The sequence below is a fragment of the Danio rerio genome, chromosome 9 (assembly GCF_049306965.1).
Source record: "Danio rerio strain Tuebingen ecotype United States chromosome 9, GRCz12tu, whole genome shotgun sequence".
NCBI classification, from domain to species: Eukaryota; Metazoa; Chordata; class Actinopteri; order Cypriniformes; family Danionidae; genus Danio; species Danio rerio.
Genome location: NC_133184.1, coordinates 26,730,355 through 26,750,000, shown reverse-complemented (window position 1 = coordinate 26,750,000; position 19,646 = coordinate 26,730,355). Strand labels below are relative to the sequence as shown.

Genomic DNA, 19,646 nt, shown 5'->3' with positions numbered 1-19,646 from the left:
GAAAATTTTGAAGAGGTGTCTTATGCTCAACAATCTGATTAATGTATTTGGTTAAAAATGCATTACAGACAACAATCTTATGAAATAATATTACACTTTAAATGAACTGTAAATATATTTTAAAATTACATGCATTATTGTTTTGTCAATGCTTAGTATTCAGCACCATTCCACCAATCTTTAATGTCATGTGATCCTTTAGAAAACATTATAATAGGTAGATTCGGTGCTCAAGAAGCCTTTTTTATTATTGATGTTGAAAACAACCATAAACAATGATTTTGCTGCATAATATTTTTGTTGAAACTGTTATAAAATATTATTAAATTAACTATAATATATATAACTATAATGTAAATAAACTGCAATTTATTTCAGGATTCTATTGCATTTGAAACATTGATCATTTGAATCATTATGATTATTTTATTAAATCATTATAATTAAAATAATAATAATAATAAATTATAATAAAATTAATAATAAAATAATAATCCTTATGTCTTCGCTATCTGTTTTAATCTATTAAATATGTATTTAAATTTCTCTTGTATATTTATTTATTAATTTAAATTTTGACCACTTTTGATTGTGTAAGACAAGATATTCTATGAAAATTAATATTGCATGCTACAATGTTGTCTCTTAATTATTTACGTATTTATTTATTGCTTACTTGCTCTGTGTTTTATTAGGCATGTTGTGATTAAATGTTATTAGTTAGCATTTTTTTAATTTGTAAAAAATGTTTGAAGTCTAATAATATTAATAATTATAATGAGTGTAATAATGAGACTAATAACAATAACGAGTAAAGAGGGAGATCTTATTTCATTTTGTCAACCTGAGCTTTCCTCTATAAGGTAAAACCATCATATTGCATTGAGTTTCCTACAGTATCATTACAATACTGTACTGTAATTGTACAATACCAGCATTATTCAGTTTAAAGTCTTTGCTTTATGCATGTTAGAGCTTTTATAGTCCTGTCTAGCTGGTGGGCTGATAAAAACTGAGCAGGTGATGCTGGTCCACACACAGACACTCCCACTTTCCAGCATCCTATGCTTGTTCCAGCATGCAGAATATTCTGCTGTCAACCAGCATTACGCAAGCCTTATTTCCAACTCATATTAGCATACAATTGCTAATAATTAGCATGATATGTGCACTTGCATTTCTTGAGACCACTTGTGATTAGATTACATTGAGACCCGTCCCTTTTACTTTACTCACAGGACCACTATGTGCAACACATGAGTATTCTAGGAAAAATTAACCCATAGCAAGTGAGCAGAAAATCAATGTTGAGGTAAAGTTGGTTTTATATCAAATATAATTATTTTCTAATATAGAACCAACTTTACTGTGTATGAAAGCATGTCTGGTAAACAGTGAATATGTCGATTGAGGTAAAGTTGGTTTTATATATCCCCATTCTTTCATTGACAACTTCTGACATGCTCCCTGCATTGTTTATCATGGTACTTTGAATATTCCATCTGAAATCACATGTAAATATGACTGGAAACAACATTAGCACTGTTTATTTGACTGAACTATGTTGTACTTTAATAATCACTGGCATTTAGATTTGGCTTGCTTTGCTGAAAATATTGTTAAGAAGGAGAAAGTCCGAATGTGTGAATGTAAAACCAACTTTACCTTAATAAAATCAATCTGGATACCAACTACCATTTGAAAACCTTGTTTTGGTACATTTTCTCACAAAACATCTCCTCAGCATAAGGTCAGTAGTCCAAGAGTAGGTGATCTTTTGTAGCTGTTTGACTGCATTCGACCACACAAGCATCAACACCATGTAACCAATCCAATCATATTAATTTTTACCCATGTCTGAAAGTGGACAGCTCAAACTTATCTCAAACCCTCTTTGCACTTGTATTTAGCATAAAGTTACATCTTAATACCAGAGGCAAACATAATTCATCTTTCGGAGTGTAAGTGCCAGTTCACCTGATGTTTAAGCAGGTGAGCGACTGAAGGCTGATGATGGTGTCAGGAATGCTTTTTATGCAGTTGTGATAAAGGTTCAGCGTTTCCAGGGAAACCAGATGACACACCTCTGATGGGACGTCAATTAAGCGATTCTTCGACAGATCTGAAAGAAAAAAGACAGTTCCGTTTAATATAGCCCTTTAAAAAATCATTTAAATAGGTCGTTACAGTTATGTGCATTGGTTTGCATTACACTTAGTAGCATTTGTTATTGTAGTACCGTAACTGAACACAGGAAGGCGCTTGCAGAACTTACTGACATCAATGAGGGGAAGGTTAGCAAAAACAATCATGAGTTTATGAAAGAGGGGATACCAAGGTTAAGAACCCTTTCCTGAACAAATGAGCTTTGTTTTTTGTAAATTGTGGGGACATTCCACTGGTTTAAAATGTTTTTATGCTGTGTAAACTGTGTGTTATATTAGTCTACACCTAACATTGCCCTTTAGAGCAAATTGTGTGCAGTTTTACTTTCCTAAAAAAATCTTATTCTGTATGATTTAAAAGCCTTTTGAAATATGGAAACATCAACAATGTCGTCATAGTTCACCATCTCTTTATAATACCATGCACACACACACACACACTCACACACACTTCAGTTCAAAAGCCATAATTGGTAGTGCCCAAGCACAGTTAGTACTCCATGTGCCTAAAGTTGATGTCATTGTTTAGATGGTGACATGATTTTACAAATGTGTATAGGGATTTAACCACCAGATCATTTCATCAAAGTGATGCATGCTTTGCTGATATTTCAGGCAATATTTTTTATGAAATGAATAGCATAAAAGAAAATGTGCAGCATTGTGAATGTGTGGCTGAACTACTAGCTCTCTGTATGCATTATATGTGTTTAATGATACAAAAAATGACAGCTCTACCACTGACCTATACCACGCTGTCACTGCACATTAGTGTTTCCATGAAAACCGTACTCAAAGGCCTACGAGAGACTGTGGGAGTGTTAATAGTAGAGGACAGTCCAACAATCACACACACAGTGTTAAACAAGCCCGTCAAGAATGAGGGACCCAGATATACTTGAGTGTATATACAGTCAAATAAATTGAACAGAAAAAGTGTAATTTACTGAGACAAGATTTTTAAAAATTAATATACAAACATTAATAGTTTAAAAAAAGATAACCCTATAAGAAGATCAAAGTTTAAACACACACTCACACAAACAAACTATACTGTATATTAAAATTTTGGTGATGATGAACCGATCTGAACCCTTTACTATTATGTGTGATACTGTGCGATGTTTACCCTTCTTTAAACAAAAAAAAGAAGTACTTCACCTTATGTATGAAAAAATACTTATAGAAATAATAATAGAATATACTATTAGTAAACTTAAATAGTAGTTAAATTGCAATTAAATGCTAATTAAATAATACATTTGAAACAAACCTTTACCATTTAAAAATATCACTAAAACAGTTTAAGTAATATTATATGTTTTTATCAGTAAAAAAAAAATCTTGAGGGGGTCGCACACCAGATATGCCACTCGGCATCGTCGCACGATGTGCCACTCAGCGCCATGCATTTAAGAATTCCAAACATAGAATTTTTATTTCTGCCGAACCACAAATCGCCATCTGAATAGTTTCATTTTAAATGACATGCAAATGTTCGCGTCTGGTGTCTGATACTTTTAACTGTCATGTGTACGGCGCATCATGGCGCTGAGTGACGCACCTAGTGTGCGACCCCCTTTACTTTCTGCAATTTAACTGGGCTCACCACAGTGGCATATAAAATTGTTTCAAATTAAATATAACAACTTTTGTTTTAAGATTCAATAATATTACATCCAATACTAATAGACCATTACAAACTGAAAATTTAATATAGGTAGTTTCATGTAAAACATTATACTGAAAAAGATGGATATATACAGTAGAAGTCAGAATTATTAGCTCCCCTGAATTATTAGCCCCCCGTGTTTATTTTCCCCCCAATTTCTGTTTAACAATTACTGTTTAACATTCTGTTTCTGTTTAAGATTTTTTCAACACATTTCTAAACATAATAGTTTTAATAACTTATTTCTAATAACTGATTAAGTTTATCTTTGCCATGATGACAGAATATAATATTTTACTAGATATTTTTCAAGACACTTCGATACAGCTGAAAGTAACAAGTTAATTAGGTTAACTAGGCAGGTTAGGGTAATTAGGCAAGTTGTTGTATGAAGATGGTTTGTTCTGTAGATTATCGAAAATATATAGCTTAAAGGGACTAATAATTTTGACCTTAAAATGGTCTTAAAAAATTATAAAACTGCTTTTATTCTAGCAGAAATAAAACAAATAAGACTTTCTCTAGAAGAAAAAAATATTATCAGACATACTGTAAAAATGGTCTTGTTCTGTTAAACATCATTTGGGAAACATTTTAAAAAGAAAAGAAAATTAAAAAGGGGGGCTAATAATTCTGACTTCAACTGTCTATATTCCTTTTTGATTAAATAAAATACGAAAATTAACAACAACAATAACAATTATTATTATTATAACAAAAAATCTGAATTGAGTTAATGAATGATAAGTTATACAATAAATTAGTAAAAAAAAGTACTAAATAATAATTAAAATAAATGGCTTAAAGTAAGTATACGATAATTAAATATTAACACCAGAAATGTGCAGACAAATGACAAAGGAATATTAAAAAAGCTGGCTAAACCAGGCTTAACCAACATTTATTACTGAATAGATGTGGTATATGGTTGGAATTTCATTTTCAGTATGGTTAAAACCCACAAAGCTCTTCACCTCAAAGCTCTTCATCTCAGAAACTGGAGCAAACATGGCAGATACTGTAACCTAGATGTGTCTTCAGAGCAGCCGACACAACAACTGATGTGCTGGAGGCAAACATTATGGCCAAAGGGCAACCAGTACTCATTAATATTAAACAGATTATTCATTTACTGTAAGGAAAATGTGATTGGACAAACTATAAAGCTGTTTGAGCCAGCAAAAGCCTCGTCAGTCTCAGCTTAATGGAGAATATTCAAAACACAGAGGGATGAACAATCATGCAAAGATTTTGGGCCTGTAGGTCAAATCTGCTGCCAGCAGATAAGCCTATTAATCCAAACAGACAACAAAACGAGGTTTTAAAAAAAAACCTATATACAGATTTTATACAGTGCTAGTGTTATAACACCATTCTACTGAAAAATATTAGTCACTGGCTGTATACAGATACAGATATATTCATATCGAAAATGTTCAGCATCTGCAGTAAATGAATATAGTGTTGTTTTCAACCATGCATATATCAAACGTTAGTATGGAAGATAATTTTAAATCTCTAGTTTCCCTCTACAATCAAAAAAATGTAATTTGCTCTTTCTTTAAACTATGTTCAATGAGCTGAAATTATACAATTCTTGGGTTTTTTTTTTAGACAACTTAATTGTTTTATGTTCAGTCCAATTTTTATGTGTTTTTGTTTTATGTTCAGTACAATTTTTATGTGTTTTTGTTTTATGTTCAGTCTAAATTTGTAAAAACGAACAAGTTAACTTAACTCCTTCATGCTGCCCCAACACAAATCGATTGTGTGCAACCCAGCATTATTTACAGGGTAGATTTTTTTTTCTCAAAAGTGTTTTTATTAAACATAGATATGAAAACATGCACTACAAATAGCTTTTTACTTTCTCTTTTTTAGACAACAAACAAACAAAACACACATACATACATACATTTGGGTTCTATTAAAAATATATGAATAATATTAAAATAAAATACAAATAAATAATAATATTAGGTAAAACAAATTTTACTTTTGTATATAAAAGGAAAGAAAATTAAACAAAAAAAGAAAATAATAAAAAAACAAGAAAAAAGGTTCTACTCTTCTAAAATAACTGAGTGGTCCATCTTTATGTGATCTAAAACAGGTTGCCAAGTGAGAAAAAAAAACATATCAGTACAAACTCTAACAGTATATAGTGTTTTTTTCAAGGTCAGGTGGTGTAGAAGTTCCATATATAATTGATTAAAGATTAGAATCGAAATTGAATTGCAATCGCAATTTAAAATGGTGCGATTAGCTAATCGCAAGAGGCTGCGATATGAGATATGTATTTTTTAATTTCCCACGCCGAGATCAAATGTCTGCATGGCGCCAGTCTAACTAGCCAACTGAGTGAGCACACTTTCATATGGCCCAATCAGAATTGGGAAGATGAACTATGCGAAATGACCACAAAAAAACTAAACAAACAGGAAAGCGCAGACGAGTGGGATGATGGTGTCTGCCGCTTCAGAAGCATTAATAGACGAATTCATATCAAAGAAAAACAGCATCAGTAATATGGAAATATTTTGGTTTTAAAGTCACAAGAAATTAAAGTTTAATGTTTTGATAACTTCATGTGTGTTTTGCGTGCATTCAAGGCTCGCGATGCAGGTATGTGCGTTATCTGTAGTGAATGACTGTAATGTATTGTACTATAAAAATATAATGTTGTTTCATTTTCATATGATAGTTATATATAGATGCGTTAGTTGCAGAATTTCAAAAGTTTAATTTAAATAATTCTCATCGGTTATTACGTCATTCAATGCGACTATACGCATGACTGTACGGAAAGCTTATGACCTAATAACTACGGTTTGCTTTAATAACATGTTTTAAATATTAAGTTAGTATTTAGTTAGTAATTCAGTTAGCTAAAATGTAGACAGTAGTAGTTTATTTAGTTAGCAAGTAAGTACAAAGCCAGAAGTGCGGAAGGTGCAACCCTACCCAGTAAATAACGAATGCCATAATGCACTATACCTTGCTAAAGACACGGTGTCTTATAATGCAGTGACCAAAGAGGGATTTAAAAAAAAACATCAAAATGCCGGATAGGAGATATACTGTCTCGCACCTATTTGAGCTATTTTGGAGTACCCCAGCTGTGAGCTTAACGCCATGATATTTTGTGTAGCATCTGTAATAATTATTTTGTTTTAGACAATATAAGCCATATTAGTTTGCTGAGTGTTCTGTATTTTTTGTTTGTATAATAAGCTAAACTCGCTCCCTTATTTAAGTTCAACTTGTTTACAGAAAGGTAAAATTTAATAAATATTTAAGTTAAAATCTATTCAGTTATTTTTGTGTGTTTTAGCAGTAAGAAGCTATGATACAGACTATTAAGCTGAATCTTGTCTACAAAATTAAATCACAAATCACATCAAAATCACAATATCTGTCAAAAAAAGAAATCGCAATTAGATATTTTCCCCAAATCGCACAGCCCTAGATGTGTTTGTTTAATGTTTTTCTTAATGTACTGCATTCCACCGGAAATTACAAATACACATAATGAATGAGTTCCACCACATAGACCCTTATCAATTGGAGATGGAGAAGATGAAAATAAAAGAACAATAATTCAACCGAATGAGTTCATATAAAGAAGAACACTGTTCAGTAAACTCATTTAATTCCTTGTGGTTTGATTGTTTTCTCCCCTGTTTAAAACCTACAAAATCGTGAAATCAAAAACTGAGGTAAGACCTTGTATAACATTACATCGCTTTTAAACACACATACACTCCAAGTATCTGAATCTCCCCTCCATGTGGACAAAGTAAGAGAGACATCAGACAAAACACAGACCCGGAAACACAAGAAAACATGCCTGTATGATGTGCTGCAGGACAGAGCCTGAAGAACTAAAGACTCCTATTGATCTTAATCAAACAGATTTCACTCTCATCTCTGATTGGTCTCTCGCTGAACGTCTCTCTCTCTCTGACAGAGGTCTGCGATGAGGCCCTTCGTTCTGTTCAGAGAGCACAACGGGCATGAATATGGCACAGATGGCATGGATTATAGCACTAACCCACGGTATAAAGCTCACACACACCCCTATGAAAACACCTCTTTCTCTAAGAGCATGGATACTGGTGTGTGTGTGTGTGTGTGTGTGTGTGGTTTGGGAGTGGGGTGAGCAGTGGGGTGGGGGTTATTTAAGGATAATATGGCAGTAGACACATGAGAAAGAACAGGAGCGAAGAACAAAAAGAACGAGGCTGAATGTGAAATCTCTGTCAACACATGGGCCATTCGGGGAGCACTGTGATGCAAGAGGATTCTGGGAAATGTAGGTCTGTACTGGAAGCCTGTACTCCAACCACACACCAATGAGGGTTAGTTTACTTTAAATGAATGCACTAACATAACAGGACAAAGCAAATAAGTATTGCGATTGTTACTAGGGATGTAACGATTCACAGTAAGTTAATTGAAAATCTATTCAAATATGTGACGATTCAAACCGGTGCAAATGTTGAACGAATAGCAATTAATTTTTTTTTTAACAGAGGGGGTGCTGTGTTTACAGGCGCAATCTCCATAGACATGCTGATATTTTCTTTTTTTTAATGTAAAATCCAAGCACAGTCACAGTTTAGTTTTGTTTATGCTGAGACTTCTTTAGTTTGTAGTATTCTTTTTTTTGGAATTTGTTTTTAAAATAGCAATTTAGTTATGGCAGAAAATATGTATTTACAAAAAAAAGTGCAGCATTTAAGAAAAAAATGAAAGGGCTCTTTACCTTAAATTCATTTTAAATAATTTTGTTATAAAATCGCGACTAAATCGTTAATCGTGTTATTAGTATCCTGAATCGTATCGAATCATAAGTCAAGTGAATCAGGTTACATCCCTACCAGTTATATGTTAATTTTGCCAATATATGTTCTTCACAATCAATGATAAAAATAAAAAAAAATGTGTTTTTGTCATTTTTGCAGAGCCTGTATCATTTTCAAAAACATGCACTTTGAAAAGCATCATGACTAGGCATGGGATGATAACCGGTTTCAAGGTTTGCTGCAGTTTGGAAAAGGCAAGGTTTTAAAACCACTACAATTTTCTGGTATACCTTTGCTACGCTGTTTTTTTTTTTTTGTTTTTTTTTGTTTTTTTACAACTATTTTATTTAGTTTTTAAGAACATCAGTATATTTACATCAAAAGCTACTGGTCAGCCTATGGTTTAGAAAACATCTGAAAAGTCATGTGAAATAAAAACGGACTGCATTGCGACAACCCATTTGCTTATGAACACTGAGCAAGCAAATACACAATACACACAAGAAGTAAAATGAATGAGAAGGCATGTGGACATAACACAATATCTAAATCAAGTCATTTTAGCAAATTAAAGTCAAATTTATGCATATAAAATATTTTCCCAACAAGAAAAGTGTGGCTAGTGAAAATGGTGAATAGCTAATAATGTTAGAAATCTACTAGCCACAGTGGCTGGTGAACAAAAAAGTTCATGTCAAGCCCTGGTTGTTATTAATATTATAAATATTATTATTATTAATGGTAATAGTAATAAATTCAATAATGACTGAAGTAATAATTAAATTTGAAATGGTTTACAATAATAAAGTCGTTTTTTAACATTTTAATAAGTATTTAACAATTTCAAACTTTTTTTAAAATATTTAATAAATGCCGCATGATGAACAAAAAGATTTTCTTTAAAAAAAATCTTTTAAAAAAACTGACCCAAGACTTTTGACCAGTAGTGCGAATATCTTAATATTAACTTATTTTATCTGTAGCATTTTACATTTTTTGTAAAAGAATGAAAAACTTGTATGCAGTAAATACATATAGAAATCACGCAACAATAAATTCTCTACCTTAAAGTTTTCAGCTTGAGGTAAGATTTTGAAATAGCCAAACGCAACAATGCAAAATAAGATCCCCACATGATGATCTGACGAACAGACATGATGTAATTCTGCCTGAAGTATTCATTCACCTAATTACATCTCTTCTTCCTTCATTTGAGCTCTTATTCCTCATTCTTTCACCCCTGTCCTCTCCTCAGAGTGTCTGTGAAGTGAGAAAAAGATGCAGAAACACAGCCTGTCATTATGTCGCTCTGGGTGTGGCCTCATCCTGCGGCTTAAAGCTCAAATCATGAGCTAAATGCGTGAGCGTGTATTTATAGTACACAATCAAACAGATGCTTCTGACTGTAATGTTTACCAAATGTGCACAACTAACAGCTAAATGCATGTAGAAGCAGAGAGCTGCATTTGTGCCTGTGTGTTTGTGCCACTCTCAGCATTCCTCTATGTGCCCACTCTCAGTGTGATGGGGAGTGTGTAAGTGCGCTCTTTGAGTTCTGTTGAATAAGCAAACTGTTTCTCTGACAGGCAGCGGAACCCTGATTCATACTAGACTGGTGGAGTGTGTATGTTTGTGTCTCCTGATGTAATAAGAACAAGAAAAAGAAAAAACAGACCATCATAGCTCACAGTTGAGCCTTGGACCAAAGCAATACGAAGAGGAAATTACAGCCCTGCTTTCATTCATGCATATTGATTATCATGGAAGTAGGCCACACACACATTGTAAAGTTCCAGGAGTGACAAATAGATTTAAATACGGAAGTGAATTCCATAGATTATAACTTTGTGTGAGTAAGTGCACCCTAAACTGACAATAATAATGAATAATTGACAATGATAACGATGAAGCCAACAGAACAACATCTGTTATTCGCAGACGATGTACTGTTGGCTTCATCAAACATGGACTTTCAGCATGCACTGGTGCGGTTTGCTGACGAGTGAGATGCGGCTGGGATGAGAATCAGCACCTCCAAGTCTAAAGCCATGGTGCTCCACCAAAAAAGGTGGTTTGCCATCTCCAGGTTGGAGGAAAGTCTTTACAACAAGTGGAGGAGATCAAAACTTGGGGTTTTGTTCACAAGTGAAAAAATGATGGACCGTGAGATTTACATGTTGGTGCAGCAGCTGCAGTAATGCGGTCGATCTGCTAGTCCGTTGTGGTAAAGAAGGAACTGGGCCGAAAGGCAAAGCTCTCAATTTACCAGTCAATGTACGTTCCTACAATCGCCAATGGTCATGACGAAAGGACAAGATCTCGGATACAAGCAGCCGAAATGAGTTTCCTTCGCAGCGTGGCAGGGTACAACCTTATGGATAGGGTGAGGAGCTCTGTCACCTGGGAGGAGCTCGGAGTAGAGCCACTGCTTCACATTGAGAGAAGTCAGCTGAGGTGGCTTGGGCATCTGTTTCGGATGCCTCCTGGATACCAAGCTAGGGAGATGGTCCAGGCATGTCCCACCGGGAGGAGGCCATGGGGAAGACCCTGGACACACTGGAGGGACTATGTCTCTCGGCTGGCCTGGGAACACCTCAGAATCCTCCCAGAGGTGCTGGAGGAAGTGTCTGGGGAGAGGGAAGTCTGGTTTTCTCTCCTAAGACTGCGTGCTACCCCGGTAAACCGGCGCCGAAAAGTAGATGAAAATGAATGATATGATAATTTACATACCATCATAATATTATACACCAATTTTTTATCTTTAGTTACTTTAAATTAAACAACATCCTAAAAGTTGTAGTGTTTTGTTTATGTTTGGCAGTGTTTCACAAGCGAGTTAACAGAGATGCCATGACTTATACACAAATACGTTGGGCTTGTTTTTTGGACTTGGCTAATGAAGTGAACGTTGCTTAAGTAGGCAGGTGTGGGTCATGATATTCTGGTCTAATTTCTATTCGAAATCTTTTCTATTTATTTAATTATTCTTAATTAGTTTGTTGAAGTGCATTGTTCTTTATTTCTAACAAGATCTGAAAACAAATATTAGTAAAAACTTGTTTTCCTATGATTTCTTGCACCACACAAACAGTAGTTTGGGCATTATGAAAGTGGTTTTGGTTCCCTAAACAAAATGAGGGATTTCTGTAAATTATGCCTTTTTTCTGAGTTAAAAGGGTATATGCCGAGCTAGTGTTCTTCCCATACTGGTAAACTTCAGGTGACCTGTTATTTTCAGTTTTTTTATTTTTTATTTTTTTATTTAATATGATTCCTTTTACAGCATTGATGTTGTAATGTCATCAAAATACAATCAGTTAAACAGAATTTGTCATTCATTTAGTTGCTCAAGCTTAAAACGAGACAAAAAGCCGTTTACTCGCATGCGCCCGTCAGAATCGGCAGGCTAGCGCAGAAGCTCCATTGAATATACTGGGGTAAAATAAATGCTTATATTATAAAGATATGGCGGGGAAATGTAATTTAACGCAGAGCTTCTTGTACAATCTGAGATCTACTTTATATCAGTTATCACTCAGCCAGTGGAGATCACTGATTTTTAAAGAAAACAGACCTTAAACGCACCGGGTGCTTTGGCATACAGTTGACCAGAAGCGATTAACCCAGGTTACTGGCAAATTAAAAGTCCTGTTAGCATGCTCGGGCATATACCCTATTAGGTTCTAGAATGTAAAAGCAATCCAAGTAAACTGCTGGAATTTGTATGAGCGTGTGTGTATGTGTACACAACAGGATTATGCAATAAATTAATTTCTTCGTTGACAGTGCACCAATAATTTTCAAAAGGCTTTCTCTCTGCTTGAGTTAGCTTAGCAAACTGCTAACATTAAATTTATTCGAATAAATTGCAAGCTGAGTCTCATGTAAAAACCCAACTGCTAACCCAAATTTGCTCTGGCAATGATTCAATATCATATTTTAAGAATTCTGTTTGACTTGTATTTCACATTGCTAATTTGTGGTACATCAAAAATATGATTTAAAGGTGAACGTGTAGGTTGAATTAATTTACAGCTGATGTAATTTGAATGATAATGATATTTCCAACGCAATCTTACAGCAATTGGTAACTTTTTGATTTAGTGGCTAATTCTTATAAATACATACAATCTAATTCGTACAATTTAGTATGATTTGCTCATCATCCAATGACGTTTGGTTTTAGGGGTGAGGTTGGGTGCCACACCTCCTTTCTAAAATCTTACATTTTTATACAACTGAACTCATACGAAATCATACTAATTAGCCATTAAAGTGACATAACCTAAAATACTTATGTTTTCACATGAGATCTGGCTGGTATTTAGGCTAAGTAATGAAATAATAATTACATGTGCAATTGGACTTTATAAATTGATTTTAAAATCTGTAAATTATATAGTTGATTAATATTGTCAAATCAATGGATTTTTAATGTAAGCTGAGAAAGTCTGACTTACTCAACCATAGGGCTGCTGACCTGATTAGCAAGCACAGTCCATCTGTTCCTATACCCCACACACACACACACACACACACACACACACACACACACACACACACATATATATATATATATATATATATATATATATATATATATATATATATATATATATATATATATATATATATATATATATATATAAAGAATGCACCCACACAAACCATTACTTACTCCATAACATGAATTATTGAATGCCTCTCAACATACTGTTCTAAATTCTACTAATATTAGATGTATGACAGATGAGTAATCTGTAGAATGATTCTGAACATTTTTGAGTCCAGTTCTGCTCTTGCAGGGTGAACGTCCTGCAGATTATAATTCAAACCTGCCCAAACACACTGGTCTGGACGTTTCTCATAGCTGTATCTGAAACTGCTTCATTTCCACTATTACAGCTGTCAGACTTTTTATACGGCTTTTTTTATAGATGGTGATAGAGAGTAAAAGAAAAAGAAGGCAGAGGCATATTCAAATTTTACAGCAGGTTTATGTTATAATAATATTTACACATTTTTACTGTATATTTTTAAATAGTTTTTAATTGATTTAGATTATATTTTTATGCTATGCTTTGTTTTCTTTTTTTATGAATAACCAGATATGACAATCAATAATGTTTTTGGTTGTATGTATATATTTTTTTATTTATAATTTTTAAAGGAAATAAATATGCCAAGGGTGACGCAGTGGGCAGTAGGTAATGCTGTCACCTCATAGCAAGAAGTTGCTGGTTCGAGCCTCGGCTGGGTCAGTTGGCGTTTCTGTGTGGAGTTTGCATGTTCTCCCTGCGTTCACATGGGTTTCCTCCGGGTGCTCCAGTTTCCCAAGACATGCGGTACAGGTGAATTGGGTAAGCTAAATTGTCCGTAGTGTATGTGTGTGAATGAGTGTGTGTGGATGTTTCCCAGTGATGGGTTGCGGCTGGAAGGTCATTGGCTGCGTAAAAACATGCTAGATAAGTTGGTGGTTCATTCCGCTTTGGCGACCCCGGATTAATAAAAGTCGAAAAGAAAATAAATGAATGAATGAAATATGCCAAGCATGCATTTTGTTCTCTTTAGAGTCAAATACAAAAATGTGACAAATAAACAGTGACATACAATTGAAAAACAGGTAGCTTCACTGATTTAAGTTCATTCTTTGCTCATACAATGTAAAACCGATAAGTTAATTTAACTCAAACTGTTTGAGGAAACTAATTGGGGCAAACCATTTAAGTTTTGAAACAACATGGTTTGAGTACTGTAAACTTACATTTATATTGAGTCATGCACACATTTATTAATTGTGTTGATATCGTCAGACATTTACAGTATTAGAAATGTAAATATTTTACATGCAAGTTCAGTTATCAAATCAGAATGAGTTAAGTTAATAGAACAAATGAAGTCCAAACAACTATATACAGTAGCTACTCAAATGGTTTGGTATTGCTTTTAGCATAAAAGTTAACAAATGTACTGAATTATTTTATAACTCGTTAGGTTTTAATTCTGATTAATATAATCATTTTATGAGTTACCAAAACTCTTTTTCATTAAGTTAAAGCATTTTTTTTTAAATTTTAAGTTAAACTAACTTGTTTCATTCAGTCATTTTCACTGTTGGGTTTTACAGCACAGCCAAGCACTATATAGGGGCTAGTGAATAAGTGAACGAGTAAGAAGTTTTGTAACACAGCAAGTAATCCTTTAAGTTCAGGACAACTGCTTTAGTTCTTCCATAAACCTTTTTTCAAATTGCTTTGCCAGACGAGTTTTCTATACATTTAATTGATTTTGCCAATGAAATAAACTAATGAACAGCAAAGCTATAAACATATTTAAAGATTAACTCACAGATTAAGAAAATAATCCATTACTATAGTATAGATTACAAGCATATTGCCTTCATCGGTACACACACACACACTTTGACCCTCTTTCTGGTGTCTGGGTGGAGCTCTGATCAAATGAGTGTCTCAGAGTGTATGTAGGGCAGATGAATCTGGGTAATTTCACAGTCTCAAGGACACAAACAGCTGCCGTCTGTACTGTACATTCTACCTTATATTCAACCAGATCACCAATCCAAGGAGGATTTGGATATTATGGATTTTATAATGGATATATTTGCGCACTAGGGCTGCACAATATATCGTTTTTTAGCATCAATATTGCAATGTGGGCATCTGCAATAGTCACGTCGCAGAATTTGCAACGTCGAGTCAGGATTATACACTGTCAAAAATACTTTGTTATGCACAATTCCTTCTTGTAGTCTTAATACAAATTGATTAAGTTAACTTAATAATTTGTACAAATTTAGTAATGTTCAATTTAATTTCTTTGTTCAAATTCAGCCCATATAAATTGTTTGCAACCACAAAAAAAATCTGTAGGTCCAATGAATAATCTTTTCAGTGTACAATGAAGGCTATACAGTGTTATTTACATTTACATCATTCACATTTTTGCCTATGACAAAGCCAGACATGCAAAGTACCATCAAATACTGTTTATTTCAGTTCTATCTTTGCTCCACTATGTTTATCAATGCTTGCGATTGGTTTATTATATTTTACGCAGATGCACTCCAAACTCCAACTCATCCAATCAATCTAAACTTATCAATTCTTTCCTAATAAAGACGATCATTTCTACAGGTGAAAATATACTTGATATCGCAATATCATTCATTCATTCATTTTCTTGTCGGCTTAATCCCTTTATTAGTCCGGGGTCGCCACAGCGGAATGAACCACCAACTTATCTACCATATGTTTTATACAGAGGATGCCCTTCCAGCCACAACCCATCACTGCGAAACATCCACACACACATTCACACACACACACTCATACACTACGGACAATTTAGCCAACCCAATTCACCTGTACCGCATGTCTTTGGACTGTGGGGGAAACCGGATCACCCAGAGGAAACCAACGTGAAGGCAGGGAGAACATGCAAACTACACACAGAAACGCCAACCGAGCAGAGGTTCGAACCAGCGACCTTCTTGCTGTCAGGCGACAGCACTACCTACTGCGCCACTGCCTCGACCCTGATTTCACAATATGTATTGCTGACAAATAAAATATTGCAAATATCAGTTTTTTTCAATATCATGCAACCCTATTGCACACCGTTAAAGAGAAGCAGAAAAGTGATCAAAAGTTAAAGACACTGATCATTTTTTTCATGAATCAAATATGGCTCTTTTCAACTTATTCACCAACACAATTATGAAAACATAATGCTTTCCACAAACATTTGAAGCAGGATGATTGTTTTCAATACTGTTCTTCTTCAGCAACAAATCCAAATATCTGAATGATTTCTGGAGAGTCATGAGATGTTGAAAACTGGAGTAATTGCTGCTAAAAAAATAGATTGTATTTTAAAATAAATATTTTGCTTTAATCGCTGTTTTAAAAAAAAAAAACACTTTGTTCAAAATCAAAATAATTACAGATATAATGCAGATAGACTGGTAATGATGGTGGTTCTATGTACTGTAGGTAGTAGAAGGCCATTTACTATTCCAAGCTAGAAGAGCAGTTTATTACAGAAATGTGTTTTGAAATATTTTTATGGGGCCTGTCTACACTGGTTTAAAAACAAAATTGGTGATGCTGTTCAGATGATTCAAGATTTTCTCTCATGCTTCATCAGATGCCCCTAGCTTAATTTGTGTATCTTTCTAACTGTATACCAGTATAACACACAGGTTTGTTCTCTAAGACAGAGGCAGGATGTTGTCTCCTCCCTGGCTCATTGTATGATAACATGTGCAGAAAAGGCCATTTCCTCCAAGAGAAACATGGGAAACACACACACTGCTTGCACAGAAATCTCGCAATGCTTTATTTGGGTATTTAAAACATTCTACTATTTCAAAAAATATATATATAATGTTTCGGCTAACAAAATTGGTCATCTAAATAACATTCATGACATTTTATCAGCCGTGCAGAATATACTGTACACAAAAAGTGGTTTTTGAAGACTTGACCTGTCACGTCAAGCAAGGCTATGGATTAGTTTGCCAAACACAATGTGCAGACCTGTTTATTAAGAAATACAGTGAAGCCCAAAAGTCTGAGATCATGTAAAAATGCTTATACAAAATGTTAAAAATGTGTTTACAAACATCAAGTACCTAACAAAACTGCACCTGTCTGATTTTACAGCAGCAATGCAAATTCTTAATTTCTTCTTAATCAAAAGATAATTAAGTTATAAGCCATGGTTGTAATAACATTTGACAACAAAAACAAATAAAGCAACAGATTCCTCATTGAGTGATCTCCTGTGTACGTGTGTGTGTGTTTGGCACTAGATTAAAAAGCTGAGATGAGTACAAGCATCCCTGCATGTCATGACAAGTCACTCAACTTCATTTCCTTGCAACTGCAGACAAATGGTTCTGTTAAAGGTGTAGTTCACTTCCAGAAGACAAATTCTAGGTAAAGTCAAGTTAAGGTGTCGTAATGCAGGCCCCATGCACTTACTATAGTAATTACAATGAATTATGCATAATTACATGTAACTAACCCTAAACCTAACCCACATTCTAACCTCAACCATATAGTAAGTACATATAATTAATTAATATTATTCAGTAGTTAAATGAGCAGTTTCACTGTAATTATAATGCCTTCAAATAAAATGTAACTAAATTCTGTCATCATTTCCAAAGCTGTATGTGCTCCTTTCTTCTGTAGAACACAAAAGAAGATATTCTGAAGAATGCTTGTGTTAGAAAGACTGTTGGCCACCACTGGCTTCCACAAAGGGAAAGAAGACTAAGGAAGTCAAGAGTGACCATCAACTAGACCTGCACAATGTATAGTTTGAGCATCGATATTGCAATGTGATCATTCACAATTGTCCCATCTTGAGTATATGCAATGTTGAGTCTGGGTTATAATTTATCATTTTGAAAGTGTTTGTTGAGCTTTGTGACTGTGTAAGGGTTTTAAAAGCACTCAGACATAGGAAAATGTACCGTTTGCAGCTTTGAAAAATTATTAACAATTAATTTTATTGAATTGTTTATAAAACAAAGACTGTGCAGTATTATTTTACGTTTGATTATTCAATTACTGTAAGTGAATACATTTTGATTCTTTGGAAAACAAAACACTGTTTATTTAATTTGCATATTGTTATTTATTAAAGTTATCTGTGCTTGTAGATTGTTTATTATTTTTTATGCTCTCCCTTACAGAATCTTCCCAATCAACATTTTTCCAACTCATCTAGTGAAATTGTATTCATATAGCAGAATAAAAAAAACATCGTAATGTGTAATTTTTCCAATATCATGCAACCCTATCCTCAGCCATCACTTTAAAGCGTTTCACATGAAGCACATTTTATAGATTACAATTTGTGGTTGTCTTGATACTGTCTGTTAATAATTTTTTATTACAATTATATGTTATATTAAATATATTTCACCAGATGACTTGCATAATTATTTATAACCAATTTTTTATTACAGAATTGTTGCATGGGTGATTTTTAGGGGAGTGCACTAGTTAAATTGAACAATAAACTCAATTTAAAAAGAAACAATAAATAAAATAAGGAAGTCTTAATGGTAGTTGGACACAAATATCGACAATGTAAAAAACACTTCACACTCTTCACTATGTAAATAAGATGTAATAAATCTTTGTAAAAGCTACAAATGTTTTTTTTTTTTATTTGTGCCTGAATGTTTTAAAGTCACTTCATGTGTTTATAACAAGAAAACTGAGATATTATGCAGTTTCTAACTAGTGTTGCAAGCGTAGGGTTTAGTGCTGCTGCAGCCATAGTACAGAAGCAAGACACCTTGATTATTATGCCGTGATGATAGTATAGTTCCTACCCATAGCAGCCTATCCCATGTTAAGTATGGTGTCATAAGAAGCGGCTTCCGGGTCTAAGTGCCATATCAAACTCTATGGGGAGACTCAAATGTAATAAATGGTAAATAATGGTGACAAATGGTAATATTAATCGTTTACAAAGGGATGTGACATTTTCCAAAATCATGATTGCAATATATATGTTTACTGCCTAATATCAAATGGCCAGAAAGTGATTTATTATTTTTTTTTAAATATTGGTGTCTGTGAAGCAGCAAGTCCAGAGACTGATGTGTACTGGATGATTTTATATAAAATTCACTTAAATGTGTAATACAACTAAAAAGTGGTCATAAACAAATATTTTCCCAATTCAAATGAGTAGCGGCTTGGACCTGGAAACAGTATTACGTTTGTCACCGGTACGTCATGACTTAACAAGCAGATAAAATAGCAATTTTTCATTTACCGTCAATCTTAGCATGCAACTACAGAAGAGTTGAGTTCTAAACAGAAACATTTTCTAAACTTTTTATTCGTTTTTTTGACCAAGATGCTAATGGTCTAATTCAATTCAATGATTTATGCTAAGTTAAGCTAAAAGTACCCCTGTCAGATCCAAAGAGTGGCTGATTGCATAAAAAAACTG

At 33.8% G+C, this 19,646-nt stretch overlaps 1 protein-coding gene across 11 annotated transcripts in view; it reads right to left on the bottom strand.

Annotated features, from left to right (window-relative positions):
* The window catches only part of lrch1 (leucine-rich repeats and calponin homology (CH) domain containing 1), a 74,034-nt gene that overhangs the window by 45,083 nt on the left and 9,305 nt on the right, over positions 1–19,646 (bottom strand). For all 11 annotated transcript variants that reach the window (XR_012385368.1, XR_012385369.1, XR_012385370.1 and 8 more), the window contains exon 2: positions 1,978–2,122. Coding sequence is in view for 8 of the 11 variants with exons in the window: in XM_005167643.6 (XP_005167700.1) it covers positions 1,978–2,122 (145 nt within the window). In the remaining 3 variants the exon portion in view is untranslated. The remainder of the gene's footprint in view (positions 1–1,977; positions 2,123–19,646) is intronic.